This window comes from Scedosporium apiospermum (genome assembly GCF_000732125.1).
Source record: "Scedosporium apiospermum strain IHEM 14462 chromosome Unknown SEQ_SAPIO_0091, whole genome shotgun sequence".
Classification (NCBI taxonomy): Eukaryota; Fungi; Ascomycota; class Sordariomycetes; order Microascales; family Microascaceae; genus Scedosporium; species Scedosporium apiospermum.
In genome coordinates, this window is record NW_015971792.1 from 269,711 (window position 1) to 284,190 (window position 14,480).

General features: G+C 51.5%; 4 protein-coding genes and 1 pseudogene across 4 annotated transcripts; 3 read left to right on the forward strand and 2 right to left on the reverse strand.

Annotated features, from left to right (window-relative positions):
* Positions 1 to 303: 303 nt before the first annotated feature.
* SAPIO_CDS4286 (Acid phosphatase) lies at positions 304 to 1,440 on the forward strand (the record flags this gene model as incomplete). The annotated part of the gene is made up of 5 exons (XM_016786870.1): positions 304 to 481; positions 552 to 622; positions 687 to 880; positions 932 to 1,062; positions 1,133 to 1,440. 5 exons carry the CDS (start codon positions 304 to 306, stop codon positions 1,438 to 1,440), a joined length of 882 nt encoding a protein of 293 aa, XP_016643472.1.
* A 1,063-nt stretch (positions 1,441 to 2,503) lies between these two features.
* On the forward strand, positions 2,504 to 6,021 carry SAPIO_CDS4287 (uncharacterized protein; the record flags this gene model as incomplete). Its single annotated transcript, XM_016786871.1, has 6 exons — positions 2,504 to 3,348; positions 3,427 to 3,640; positions 4,102 to 4,182; positions 4,339 to 4,509; positions 4,819 to 5,109; positions 5,164 to 6,021. The coding sequence occupies 6 exons, from the start codon at positions 2,504 to 2,506 to the stop codon at positions 6,019 to 6,021; spliced, it is 2,460 nt and encodes an 819-aa protein (XP_016643473.1).
* Positions 6,022 to 6,299: 278 nt separating this feature from the next.
* Positions 6,300 to 7,570, reverse strand: SAPIO_CDS4288 (uncharacterized protein; the record flags this gene model as incomplete). Its single annotated transcript, XM_016786872.1, has 2 exons — positions 6,300 to 6,900; positions 6,969 to 7,570. 2 exons carry the CDS (start codon positions 7,568 to 7,570, stop codon positions 6,300 to 6,302), a joined length of 1,203 nt encoding a protein of 400 aa, XP_016643474.1.
* Positions 7,571 to 8,895: 1,325 nt separating this feature from the next.
* SAPIO_CDS4289 lies at positions 8,896 to 10,728 on the reverse strand (annotated as a pseudogene; the record flags this gene model as incomplete).
* A 1,848-nt stretch (positions 10,729 to 12,576) lies between these two features.
* SAPIO_CDS4290 (uncharacterized protein) lies at positions 12,577 to 13,979 on the forward strand (the record flags this gene model as incomplete). The annotated part of the gene is made up of 2 exons (XM_016786873.1): positions 12,577 to 12,633; positions 12,801 to 13,979. The coding sequence occupies 2 exons, from the start codon at positions 12,577 to 12,579 to the stop codon at positions 13,977 to 13,979; spliced, it is 1,236 nt and encodes a 411-aa protein (XP_016643475.1).
* Between the last annotated feature and the right edge of the window lie 501 nt (positions 13,980 to 14,480).

Consider the following 14,480-nt stretch of genomic DNA (forward strand, 5'->3'; position numbering starts at 1 on the left):
TCGATCCCGAAAAGATGACCGAATGGAACTAGAAACGGCTGGCAATTGAGCCCAATCGAAAATGCCTCAGTGACACGAGCGAATTGGGCGTTACCATCAGGCACGAAGTATACCGGTAGAAGTTGAGGCTTGCCTGGTGATGCCTCATGGTCGTAATATATTTGCAATCTTTACAATGCTATATAGACTCACCCAAGTCTACGGTTGTTTGGGTCCTGCATCATATATCTCACCAAAGCCCTATTATCGTTGCCGTGACAGCGCTATTAACTACTTTTCATCACCAAAGAATCAACCATCAACATGCGCCCCTCTCTTATTGCCTTGATCGGTAGCCTTACCGCAGCGAGTGCCCTCGCTCTACTTGTCACTAACACTGAGGGTTTCACTACTCGAAGCTTCATTCCTGGGAACACTTTCGACAGAATTGTCCAGATCTGGCTTGAGAATCAAGATACTCCGATGCCATCCTCAACAGTACGTAATATATCGCGAAGGAAGTAGGCCTATGAGGCTAATTCAGGATGATGACTGACTCTGGAAACTATCAGCCAACCTGGCTTACCTCGCCACTCAAGGACGGCTCTTGACCAACTACTTTGCAATTACCCACCCATCTCAGGTGCGATGCATCTCGAAAGCTTCATAGTTAATTTCTCCACGCTAATGTTCCTGGGTATATCTAGCCCAACTACGTTGCGTCCGTGGGAGGAAGCACCAATGGAGTGACGGGTGACGGCGACTATAATCTCAGTCCCAGCATCAAGACTGTTGTCGATCTCCTCGAGGCAGGCGGCATTAGCTGGGCCACGTACCAGGAGGACCTGCCTTACTCGGGATACACTGGATCGAGCTACCAGCAGTACCGCCGCAAGCACAAGTAAGACTCCTCGTTATTCTTCCCTGGACTGTGTTCTAACCTGTTCCATAGCCCTGTCATGTCCTACCAGTCCGTCACGGGCAATCCTAGCCGCCTGGCCAAATCCAAGAACTTTACTCTGTTCTTCGACGAGCTCAATAACAACGTCCTCCCTCAGTGGATCTTCATCACCCCTGATATGAGTATGTACCACTCTCGCTTTTTCAGCGCTCTGTCAGTGTTTGAAACTTACGATTTTTCCTTCCATTGCAGACAACGACGGCCACGACACCGGTCTCGCCTACGGCGCTAACTGGGCCCGCAATTGGATCACACCTCTCCTCTCTAATCCCAACTTCAACAGCAACCGCACGCTCGTCGTCCTCACCTACGATGAGGGTGGCTACACTAAGAACAACAAGGTTTACACTGTGCTTCTCGGTAGCGTCTTGGCTCCGGGCCAGATCGGCTCGACTGACTCGACCCAATATAACCACTACAGTCTCCTGAAGACTGTAGAACAGAACTGGGGCCTTGGCAGCCTGGGAAAGAGTGACGTAGGTGCCGCCGCGTTCTTCTAAAGACCAAGGGAGGCGTTGTGGTGGGAGACTGTCTTTGAAGAACGCTGGACTTCGAGGTTTTGTCTCCGCCCATTCCGCGAAATTATTTGGGGTTAGGAGGATCGTGGCCGCTAAAGAGAGTAGAGGAGCTTGTATTGTCGTTGTTTCCCTCTTATTTCATTGCATCTTATAGAGTACTTGTTTAGTTCCTTGTAGAGCTCTCTACCATTTGGCCTCTGGAGCTTTACTGTTCTAGCTGTTTTCGGCTTGGATTCAAAATTCCTATATTCCTGCTTCACTTTCGTCTAGAACGAGAATGTCGTGTAAGAGTTTCTTAACTCATCACGCGCAACTATTTACTGCTGCACCTCCAAGAAAACGCCCCGGTCTCTGCTTGCATAGAAGATATATAGAGTCGGAGAACAACTCGTATCTTGTTGCAAGGAATATTCAAGACAGTCAGCCTGTGTCCTAGAACTTCCTACTAGTCTAAATTTGAGCTCTCTAACTCTTTGAATCTTAGAACAGAAACGGGTAGAAGGAGTCATGCAGCAGGTCAAGCAAAACGGTCGGTAATATATGACTTCAGCAACCGTTTCGCCAAGACTTTTCGGGTTTCGATGAAGGGAGCCAGTCAGAAAAAAATAACAGAAAGAAGATGGGCAAGGCGAAATCAGGAAAGACGAGCAGAAGAACAAAAAAACAACTTAGCATCTCCCATACCAGGAATCGAACCAGGGTCTATGCTGTGCTCATTAGATGAGAGAGCATTATGCTAACCACTACACCATATGGGACTGTGGTGTTGATTGGTGCCAATCTTGTTCGATACATTGATATTGCTAGGGTTGCTGGCAGCTGGCGGGCGGATGAGGGTTTGGCTTATGTAAGTCACCACCTCCAGCTTTTTTTTTTCCCTCCCAGATCTCGCATCTCGTCAACACAGAGTTTTGCTATCAAACACAATATTATCCGCTCGGCCCAAGAGGTTCCGACATAGGCACAGGCATTACGACAGTGTGCTGTCTTGGTCGTGACATTGGTCAACTGGAGCCCATACCCGGAGTAGTCTTTATCCCGTACAATGGATCGTACTACCCCACAAGACTCTGTCTCTGAAGAGTCGCCTCGACGGCGAGAGCCGCCGCGCAGTCTTCTCTCGAACAACTGGCGAGTGCGCGATACGGCGCCTCAGCCGAAGCAAGATGAGAGGAGCAACTATGCGTCCCGAGACAGCCCAAGAAGCGGGAATGATACGCGCAAAGCCCCATTCGGACAGAAAAATGACTGGCGCAACCGGCGGGAAGAGCCGACCGGAAACTCGACAACCGCTGCGACAGGGTCTCCACAGAGAGCGGCTTCCGGCCGCCCCATTGAGGACTCGAAAGCCCTCGCCGAGGGTCGCCGAATCTACATCGGCAATCTCTTCTACCACATCCGCCCGGAGCAAGTCACCGAGTCACTCCGGGCCGAGGGTTTCGGCGCCATTGAGAAAATCCACATCTCCATTGACCCCGTGACCGGCCGCAACCCGGGCTACTGCTTCGTCGAATTCGAATCACGTGATGTCGCCGAGGCGGCAATCCGGGGCATGGCGGGTGTGTTGATCGAGGACCGACCGCTCAAGACAGGCACGTGCCAGCCGAAGCAACAGCAGCAGAGGCCAAAGCAGTCCCCGTGGTCGCAGCAGGGGTCCTGGCGACCTCGGGAGTTTAAGCCGACTTTTGAGAGGTGGGGAAATTGGACTGATGAGGGCGGCGAGGCGTTAGAGAATGGACAGGGTCCGAACGGGGCGGAAGAGCATCTGAGGAGTGTGGTAGAAGATGAGCAGCGTTGCAGGGTGTATGTTGGTGGGTTGGGTGCTGCGGCGAGCCATGAAGAACACGACCAGGAGCTGCGGGCCATCTTCAAAGATTTCGATCAGGATGTGTGAGTGTCTTCGCTTCGCCCCATCCCCGCCATAGGAAGGCGGGGGGATAGAGCACTGCTAATTGTTCCTCTGTTCAGAGTCGCCATTGGCAAAAGAGTCACCCCCCATCAATCGACATGGACCAAACCTGGGAAGCACCATTTCGCTTTTGTAGATCTGGCATCCGAAGAGGCGGTACAAGCCGCAATCAAGGCGCTCAATGGAATGACATGGCAGGGGTCCCGGCTTAGGGTTAACGTTTCAAAATCTATCCCGCGGAAGATTCAGGAGAGGGGGGTTCCGTATAGTGATGTACGCGAACCCGTTGGAGAACCAACAGACTAGCCTTAGCACAATGCTTCGGGCTTCAAGCCTCCGGGGACAAAAAGGAGGCAAAAAAATTAATGATCCTTCCAAATGAATAGATGGGTGGAAGTGCTCAACTAGTTTGTAGCGTTGGTCTCGCGAGGCCTGGCACGACACTGGTGGCATTATAAGTACTGGGAAAATTCCGAAGACGCCTCTTGCTTTGTGAAAAAGAGCACTGCTCTTTTCACAAGAAAATCCTTAGGATCCCATTCCGCATAGACGGGGAACATTGCCCTCGAGTCTATAGCATAATGATCCTGAATGTGCTGCCACCATTGGGATTTCCGAGTCACAGATGGTTATTCGACATCTAGAGAAGGACGGTACTCAAGGCAGTGCGCTGACACTCGCTGTACTTCGTATGCCATATTGCCGTTACGCAAGTATAGGCGAAGCGTCCTTAGATGCCGGTAATCGCCCATTCCAAGCTGCCCAGGCTCTCCCAATGCTCGGTAACAGTTGAAGGCCGCACACCCGCCACCTCAGTAAGTAGCACATCGTAGCCTGCGGACATAGTGGACCATGGTGTGTGTACAAGGTGATTGTATTGAGCCTAAATACTGCATATTACCGGATTACTGGGCATATCTAGATCTCTGTATCAGCAATGAGAGGACATGGGCTATTTGCACTTTGATCAGGACATGTTTGCGCAAGGATTGGAGTTTGGGTTCTATTCTAAAGCACTGATGGCGATAAAGAAAGGGCCGGAGATGAGTCTGGGCGGCAGGGGGGTTTTGCAGGCCTCCTATGTTGTGGTTTTCACGGTGGCTCGCTTCGGTGCCTGGTGGCCCCTTTTCTCCAGGATCAACGTTGGTTCCACAACATGAACTCGTCTGGCTCGCCTCGCTTTTGGAGGGTGCTAGGTTATTGATATCTTCGTAACCTTATCTGTTGCCTGGAGGCGGTGATGCTCTCGCGAACATCGAAGACGGAAAAAGGGGGGAAGGGGGAGGGGGGGGGTATAAAGATGGGGGCTCTCAACCAGCTGGTCATAGCAGAAATATACCTCTCGTCCAGACAAGTTTCCCGACTGCAGTTTCGATTAACCCGTACCTCTTGCCTTCAATTTCGAATCATTGTCTACAATGCCAGTCACCATCGTTACCCTTAACCTCTAGCGGAGACCATGGCTAGCAAAGAAATTAGTTACCGACCCAACAAAGCTCCTAAAAGTCGCCTCCCGAGACGATGCGGACAAATGCACGAACACAATCGCCAGCTCAATTTCATCCACCTCCACTCCCCCTGAAGGAATCATCCCATCCAAGAGCGGTCTCGTCGAAGCTGGCCTCCACGCCTGGAACCATCACAACAACCTGGTTCTTCGCTCCGACGATTTCTGGATCGCCATCCTCTCCCAGCTCAACTTCTACATCAACAGGCACGCCGAACGTCTGAGGGGTTTTTTTGTCAGTCACCAGGGGAAGAAGGCCCTTTAATTTCGCCAGGTTGCTACCATCAAGTCTACCGATTACGCCCTATTTGCCGACCTGACGGCCGATGCCATTGGGGATAATGTGAAGGATCCCGAGTTGAAGGAGTGGATTCTGCCAAACTTCTCGACGACGACGGGCGAGGTTAGAACAACCACTGCGGTGCTTTTCATGGGTGCTATGCAGGCCTATTTCCCATATTCATTCTCTTCTATCAGATGCGGTATTCCAAGAGTCACCCTCCTTGGTGAAAAGGAGGACTGGATCAACCTCCAGCGACCCATCGATAAAATTCTCCTGTGGGGACCCGAAGCGGAGAGATACCATCGAGATCTAGCCCCGATCTTGAAATACATCCTCGCTTCCTTCGACAACCCGACCTCGGACGAAGTTTCCGGATTCTGGGCTAAGATGGTATCGAAATATGGCCCTGCCCATGCCAGCGGGAACGCTGGACCATACATCACAGGGTGGCTTACGGGGCTCTTCCTTTGGAATGACAAGGGGAATGTTCGGTCCGAAGTCGGCCGCATGAACCGCCCCTCCTCTGACCGTAAGTTATGTGTCATCGACGATGCGAAATATGCCTATCTCGAGTTGGGCAAACGGCTTAACCCTGCTGTTGCGTCGGTGCCTGTTACGGTTTCCCAAATCGATGAGGACGGAAGGGTTGCAAGGAAGCTGAGCACGATGATGGTAGCCGGATGTTGGGGCTACAGGCCTTGCTCGGTCGAAGAGGGACCCGGCTCGGAGACGATATTTCAGAACCAGCCCCAATCGACCAATGGCAGTTCCGAAGCTCCGATCATTTCCTCTGAGACCCAGGTTAGAGGATCGACGTACATTCAACCAGTGCACTTTTGGTGGATCTACGAGGTGCACGGTTAGCTGTGGTAAATGGTCTCGGTCTGCTCACGGCTGAGGTTAGCTGCCATCGTAATTAACTCGTTGCGCAAGAAGCTACGCTTTCTTTCTTCTTTTATAGGCGGACCCAGATTGCCGTTGATGAGGGCCAACAATGAGTTTTTTGCTCATGCCGACTTCCGGTGAAGCGGGGTGACGAGTAGAGAGACAGTAATTCATGTATTGTTTTAGGGTTGATACTCAAGAACGAGAGCGTTAAAACCACAGTAATGCCTCCCGATAGACCCAGGACCGAGAAGTGCCTAATGGAGAGAAAACATCGCAAAGTCGGAAAGGGACGGGACCCCGCGAGCCCAAGGAGGGATCCCGCCGTTTCCCGTGCTGTCAGCTCCTCCAACCAGCAAGTAGTGTCCAATCGGGTAGACCCTCGATCCCGTCTCCCATACAAGCAGCCAAGGATTATCATCGTAATCCTCGGGGATGCGCTCGCGGAACCCCACGTGTGGGAGTCCCAGAGGGTTCGCAGCCCCGAAGACTTCTCTAATTCTTTCGTCGAGGTGCGAAAAGTCCTCAACAGTAGGCCGTACTATAACATTATGGTAACAATCGGCGATTTGAACAAAAATGTCACCAATTTGAGCCTCGGCAGGCACAATGGCCAATTCGTTATCGGCGGTCGTTGCAAATCTCTTCCCGGCGAATGGCCCAGCACCGATCTCGATATAAGTACGCAAGGCCCTTGAGACGGCCCCGAGATCTCCGAGGCGAAATCCGGCGCTATATCTTGGTACCCCGTGTAGGTCCGCGAGTCTCTTCGTAAAAATATTTTGGACATCCTTCTCGGCCTCTGTGGTTCCAAACAATGTGTCAAGAAGCTGGCCGATTTCATGGAAGGTTAGGTCCCTATTAAGTTTGGGAAAGGTATTAGCATTTTGACACCGGAATGGTATCTGCTAGTTAACAAGACTTACTGGGAGCCTACAGTCTCAAGTGTCTTTCTTGCGCCTTCGATATCTAGTCCTGCAATATGCTCGGGAAATACTGGGCTGATGCCATCGATTCGGGTGTTATAAAATCCGGAAACGCAAAGAACCGGATGGCCGGGAAGCAATATGCCGTGGCGGCCCTCGAATTCTACGTAGGGTGCGTCGTTTCCTGGTCTTTTTCTGAATAACAACTCTTGGGTAGGTTGGATGGCAGCCCATCGCGGAATAAAGGAGGGGATTGTTGGTGTTGTGGAGAGCGGAGGCGGGGTGATGGCGTGGTCAAGTAACTTCCCTAGATTCGTCACGGAGAGAAAGTACCTCGCCGCGTCAACCATCACCTCCGTTACAGTTTTGTTGTAGTCGATCTTGATGTGCTGGGACCATATATTTGAGTCGGAAGCAACACCAAGATGACCGTAGATCGTATCTCGTGGATCAGTCGCCCCAACCCCTCTTCGTAGACTCAATAATGAGGACAATGGAACGTCAAATGTTCCGTGCCGCTTGCCCACAGCGACCGTTGACGGTCTTGATGGTAGCTCAGACGGTTTTTTATCGTAAACCGCTGGGGCGGCGTAGAGAAGCATTGCTTTGTCGATGGAATCAGCTCCTATGATCTCGGAAAATTGATGCCATCTGGACCTCTGTCGACCGCACTGAACCCAAGGATCGGCCGAAAGCACCAGCTCCTGAAACACCCAGACTCGGCGAAACCATGGCCTTCCCAGGAGATCCCTCCTTAGGGCCTCAATTTCATTTGCAGCTAGGGAGGCTTTGGCTTCATCAACAAGATGAGATCGCGACAACGCTGGGTCGTATAAAGACGGGCTCAGGACACAACATAGTTTCTCGAACTCGGGGGTCGATGTCCCAAGGTATATTACGGTGTGATGCGCGGTGGAATATATATTGCCCATCAGGGCTACTTGGTTATTTCTCTCGGGGATGTCGAGCTGGTTAATGCAAAGAGCATCAGCCCATACTCTCAGGAGTTGTGTTTCGTCTCTGAGATCACGGAGGGCTCTGTCAAGACTTTCAGTAATTCCCATTAAACATCCATCTAAGTCAATAGAACCACGAGGTTTCGGGTCGCCCCAGACGTAGGATAACGCAGTAAATGGATTTTTGATGCCGTTATAGCAGTCACTAAGCGTCACCTGGAGGAGGGAGCCCTTCAACGGTGCAGAGAGGTCCTGGCTTGGAGCAAGACGAAGGAGGCGGATTGAATCCGGATAGCTGAGGCTGTCATACTTAAACCTTTGAGCAGTCATTATAATCCTCACTGACCACGACGACTTCCGAGGAGTTATTCAGAGATTATGTGGCGTACGCCGAATGTTAAGCTCCTCGAAGACTAGTTGGGTATAAACGCGGCAATTTCTGGACGAAGCGGGCCAGTCATGGGGAGCTGCCTTCGCCTGTCTCGTCAAAGTGCCTCAATTTCGCTACCCTATTAGGCCCCACTTTTCCGTGGTTCCCGGCTCCGGGACTCGACCCTATTCCCCAGCATTCCGCAGAGGAGGAACCAACCGTTCCCTACTCCCTCTTTATGGCTCCGTTTCGAACGAACGAAAACTGAGCCCCCTCGTCCTCCCCGCCCCATCTTGATTCGTTCACCGTTCAAAGACCGGGGGCTCTTGTTCATCTCGTCGGCCATTGTCATCGTACTCGTCATGATTGTAGTACCGAGAAAGACGAGAGGACGATGGCGAAAAAGACGAAAAGCAGCAAAGGAAACCAAAAGAAGCAAAAGGGTGTTAATTCGTAGGAGGATTCCGCAACGGGTCCAAAAGGCTCAATCTGCTCTGATGGGGCTGCAAACTGAAAGTCCAAGTCCGGTGATGTTATTTTCCCAAACGATGTTAAGTAGAGCTGCTGACACTGGCGGAGTAAATAATCTTCTTACTTTACACTATCCTGAACCCCAATAGTCCCCCATTACATGTGGTATTATGCACTCCTCGGCGTGAGACCAGATCTCATCGATACGCTCCTCTGACATCTCGTGACCGTCGTGTTCCCCGAATCTTCGTTCGCGTTCTCTGATGGACATGTATACTACGTCAACTGCATCACCCATGATGCTGACAGTTGCTTCCAGCGTATGGTTTATCCAACAGCTCGCTCGTATCAGTAAACCGTAGTTCCTGCGGTAGTGTCTCCATCTAGGGCCTTTCTCAACGGCGTACATCTCCCTAGCCCTTAACTCGAATAGGATTTGCGCTCGATCTCTCGGCTCCGTAATGCCTTCAACAGCCATCACTTTAGTTACCATAGACTGAGGAATCCCCCAGATATCGCAGAATATCATTCCGCCCGAGTAATCGAGACCACACGTGATCAGGAGCCAGGGGAGATTCCTAGACTGATCCAAGAGTGATGCATAGACTCCATGAGGCATATCTCTAACATCCCCAAACTCTGACAATGAAATACGGTCCCACCGGACGAAATAAAAAGCGTGCTCTTCTCCGTATCCGAATCTCGGTGTCTTCCAGTGAAGGTATGCAGGGTGGAAATCATCGATCTTAGGATTCCGAATATAACAGGTTGAGAACTCCCACGTTTCCGTTTCATCTTTGGGTATTAGCGCGTGCCGGTACCCGACTCGTGTAAATACTGAGCCTTTCTCTCCGGCAGCAGAAACAGGTTTCAGAAAAATAGCGACGAGAGACTCGTCCGCCAGATCCCTGCTCTCATTACCGCGCACGTTTACCGTACAGTTGAGCGCCGCCAGATATATAGGGTCTCCGCTGAAGCATTGAATAATATCGATGTAGGGCCGGAGTCGATCATAGTTTCTTAATTCCGTCAGTCGGACGTCGAGTCGAATGCCGCGTTCTCGGCTGCTGACTCCCGCGTTGGGATCCAAAGTGGAAAGTACGGGCCGAAACATTGAACAGCTCTCAAAGTCTTGCGGTGACTTGGCAAGGAATCCACGCTCGGAGAAAACTGGGATGCCTCCTTCACATGAGTCGAAAGCCTCACCCGAATGCCACAGGAATATGGTCTGATCCTCGGTTGTTCTGAGGATTTCTTCCTGCAGTCGTTGGAAGGCCCTTTCCCCCTCCCCATATAGAAGCGGCATATGGACATCGAAGATACCAAGAAGGCAATATGCCTCATCTTCTTTCCTTGTAGTTGCCCTCTTGAAAGCCCACGACAACCGTGTCGCCACGGGGATTTCGTCCAAGAGGGTGGTCCCATTCAAGATCCCTGGGCGAATCCCGGTGACACGGGAGATAATGTCCTGGTATTCGTCACGCGAGCCCAATAGATGCCAATCCGCCGAATAGAAAACCAGAGTTGAAGGAGCAATGAGCTCTTGGAGGGTCCAACCACGGGTAAACCAGCGTGGTGGTTTCCATTCTCGCTGGTGTGGCTCCGTTGCCATCTTTTCTTGGAGGTCCTCCGGGGCCATCACATCGGCCAGGTAGGTGTAACATATTTCGGAAACCGAGTACCACAGGTACATGGAGTTGATCGCCTCGGAGAGCTCGGCGCTTGATGTTTTGTCAATGCAGCAAGTATCAACCCAGGCCCACGACAAGCCGTCGAGCTTGGCTTGGCGACAGCAGTACTCGATCTTCTTGAAACCTCTCTTTGATTGCGCTCGATCGAGCTGCTGAATGTCTTGGAAAGATACCTCTTCATCTTCCCAAGTATGAGATAAAATGGCGTAGAGAGGAATGGACTGCGGAAGAAATTCCTCGACTTTGTACGTGTCCACGTTAATTAGCCGCATTTTTATAGCAGATGGATTCAACAAGTGGAAAAGTTGTGAGTTTTTCAGCCAAAGAACGAGTTATGTGCTTTCCTTTAAACGTGGAAAGCCTGAAAAGCCTCCTAGGATACCCGAAGCAACGTAATATGTCCACGGTGATATTGGCCCAAATGGAAAAAGGGGACGAAGTGGGTGCAATGCGCAGTTGTTCCTCTACTGTGCGTTAAACTGTACGTATCCCTATCTAATGGCCCGAATTTTCAGGCTTTGTCCTGTGAAAATGACCCCTCTTGGTGGGCTGTTGGTCGCACATCCTCGAGCAGAGTTGGTAAAGTTCCCTGGTAAGATCGGACCTTTTGTAACGATCATGACACAGGGTCCGTGGTCTATCGAGTGGGCGCAGGGGGTGGCGGGGTCGTGGGTGCCTGTTATGAAGTAAACAAGGCAGTCAAGCAGTATTCACAGGGTATAGTTGAGAAGTGCGCGGGATCCTAACCTTTGATCAGCTGTAGTATGGAAAAGAAGCGTTTCGAAAAAGAGGGGAAAAAAAGATATTTGTTAGTTGCAACATACCCTGTCCTGCGTATTCAATTCGACCACCCACCCGGACCGCCTGGCTGTAATGGAAGTTGGCCTTTTTTCTCTGACCAACACTATCATAGGCGTGGTATCTGAGCCGCCTGAGGTGCGACATGATTGTTTGACACTCCAATGTGGTGGATGTGGTGGATGTGGCCTAAGGAATGAGTGGTAGGGACGATTTACCAGCTTTTGCGAGGATTTACAAATCTCGATCAGTGAAGTATTGAAACAAAACCCGGCAAGGAGGCGCCCGTGCATTAGTTTCCACATGTCGGGCGTCAGCCGAGGCCGGGCGAAATGCTACGGCCGCTACGAGAGATGCCCCCGCTGGCGATAACGACATCGACCGACCTAATTCCGTTGACATCAAGACATGCTAGCGCTACAGCTCAGGGTGGATATTATTTCAACTCTTGCCGATTCCTCATTACAAACCCATCCAAACTCGGCACGACGGACTCTCCGCGCAGAGGCTCCTTCGACGGGCTTACATTGCACATGGGGCAATCAATCAGCCACGTAGGTTGGAGCGGTTGCGAAGGGCCTTCAGCCTAACGTATCCCACTACACGCGGTGAGAAGCGGCAAACTTATACCTCCTCCCTGGAGGACTCTCTGTAGGGCCCAATAATAGCACCGATGGTCAGATCTGGTACACTAAACAATTGGCCAATGTACTTATTACCAGACACAGCTACGATTAGCGAGTCACCCGGCGGAGAATCTCCATTACTCCATAGTCAAGTTCGGAGAAGCCCGATCAACTTAGGTGCGGCATCAACAAAGAGCCTAGGTGAAATCTTTCCAGCGTGTAGGCGACGACCTACGAAGTTGTGTGAATTACCGGCTGTGGCGCCGGAATGACGGCGGCTGGGTGCCTTAGCAAGCTACTTTCAAGCTGCCTCTCGTCGAAAGCCCATTTGAGTCCCCCGGTTGCCAAGCAGGTCTCGCGGCTCTCGCCCAGTACCTCATACGGCTCTGATGCCTGGAACTTCAGGCCTACTTCATCCTGACAAATCCACTGACGGCGGCGGAGGACTCGTGGAGTCTTCGAACGGCGACCAATGGTGATCAGTAATCTTTGATTATATCGGGGGTTTTACATAAAATACTCCGTTTCTTTCGGCTCTGGCACTAGTGAACTCAGTGAAGTATTACCGAGGCCTCCGACCACCATCCATCATCACTGCACTGGACAGTCTTAGGATGCTGCCGTTCCGTCTTGAGGAATGTCTCCAGGCTCGTTCAATTTTACTAATATTTCCGAGTCATGGGCAGCTTAGAAGCGATGAAAGACACCAAGGAAAGGCAAGTCGGGCAACCAATTTCCGAGGAACTTCTCGAGGTATGTCGTGCCGCTCCTTGATCCTGGAGTATTATCACGTCACGTTACTGAGCGCTCACACTCGGCAGATTCGGCGACAGAGGAATCGCGAAGCCCAACACGTCTTCCGCCAGCGACGCCAGGCTGCGGCATTGGCACAGACCCACCGCATCTAACACCTGGAGCAGACGATCGAGGAGATGAGCCGCGCCTTCACGGAATTTGTAGATGAGGTGCTAGAAACCCAGACGATTGGCCCTGGTAACCCCGCTCTTCTGAACAACTTACACCATGTCTCCGCTCGAATTCTTTCCCTGGCCAAGGGAGCAGTTGATGTTGAAGGAATGGGGACCCCATCGCCAACACTCACCCACCCTAACAATCAGCTTGGCATCGGCCAGGGAGCCGAAGCCAAGCTGGTGGTCTCTGGTGGCCCAGGGTCGCTCGGACCTATCTCGGATTATAACGGCATGGACCCGACCGTGGGCAGCTCCTTGAGGACGCCTGGCCAGGCGTTGCCTAGCAACATTCGTGTGAGCATCCCCACGGAGCAAGGAACCATAGAATCAACCTTTCAATCCATGTCTCGAACCACATCAATGCCAATAATTCCGTCGCGTCAAGTCTTTGGTAATGGTTGGACCACATCTACCATGCCTGAACTCTCCGGCATAGAGCCAATTCAGCGCTTGTCCCCCGATATAACAACAGCTCTTTCAGCTCTAGGATCCTTCTCCCTTCGCCTGCTCGAAGCAACCCTAATCTATGGATATCGTTTGCTCTTGGAACATGTCCAAGAGAAGACCGATGAGGCTGGGTTAGCGCTCTGTTCTCGGCCGCCGCAGCAGCTCGCTGCGGTCTTTCGCTGGCTACTAGGTCCTGGAAAGGAATACATGTATCGAATGTCGGGGGTTGCATGGGAAGCCAGCCACGGCGCGGCTTTACAACCACCGGATTCATCGCCCCCTTTCTCTATGCCACCTTGCTCCGACGCCACGCTTGAAGTTAATCACTCCAGGGAGAAAACAGAGTATCTCACAGCTATTGGTGTCCAGAGACGGTTGCAAAGCCTCGGTGCCAAAATGCTAGATGCAGATACGATGGAGCTCCAGGTGGATGGATCGCGATTCGGCACTGAAGATGATCTCAGATTCTTCTCGTCGGGGCCGATGCCACCAGCTTCGTGGAGCTACATCGATTTCTTCTCCGTATATCACGCTCAGCCGAGCTCTGTTACGATGATACTCAGGGTGCCAGAATTCATACAGAATATGACGCAAATATCTACTTGCTTGGGCAATGGTCCGGGGTATTCAAAGAAGGAGCTGGCTAGAGTAATGAAGGCATCTGCATCCATTGTTAAGTAGAGTTTGCATATGCTCCGTTCAATACGATGGGCACAGCTCCTCTCGAGTGTTGTCACCATCTCCGTGCTCATCTCAATAGAACTAATACCGAACCGTATAGATATCTCTGCATATTAATCTCGCCTTGGGTGCGTGCTAATGTTTGAGAGGCCCCTATTTTAGCAAATTATTGTTTCTAACCCTCCATTGCCGTTGGATAGCGTCTTTACTCTTCTTCAAGACCCACTCCGCCCTATGATGTAAATGCCTCAACTGCCCTGTCTTGTTCTTCGGGGTTGTAACGTGTTCCGGTGCGACAGCCCCCGTTTTTCGGGGAAATTGTGTAACCTTTCCGATGCTGTCCACCACGCTACATTCTCAACCAGCCTTCATATGCCGTTTGAGGCAAAAGGGCCTCTTCGCCGCGGCCGGTTGTAACCTAAGCAATCTTTAGCGGGTCTCATATTCTCGGACTATGGGAAGGCCGAGTGGCTGACATATTTTGTCCTAGGTAAACCCGAA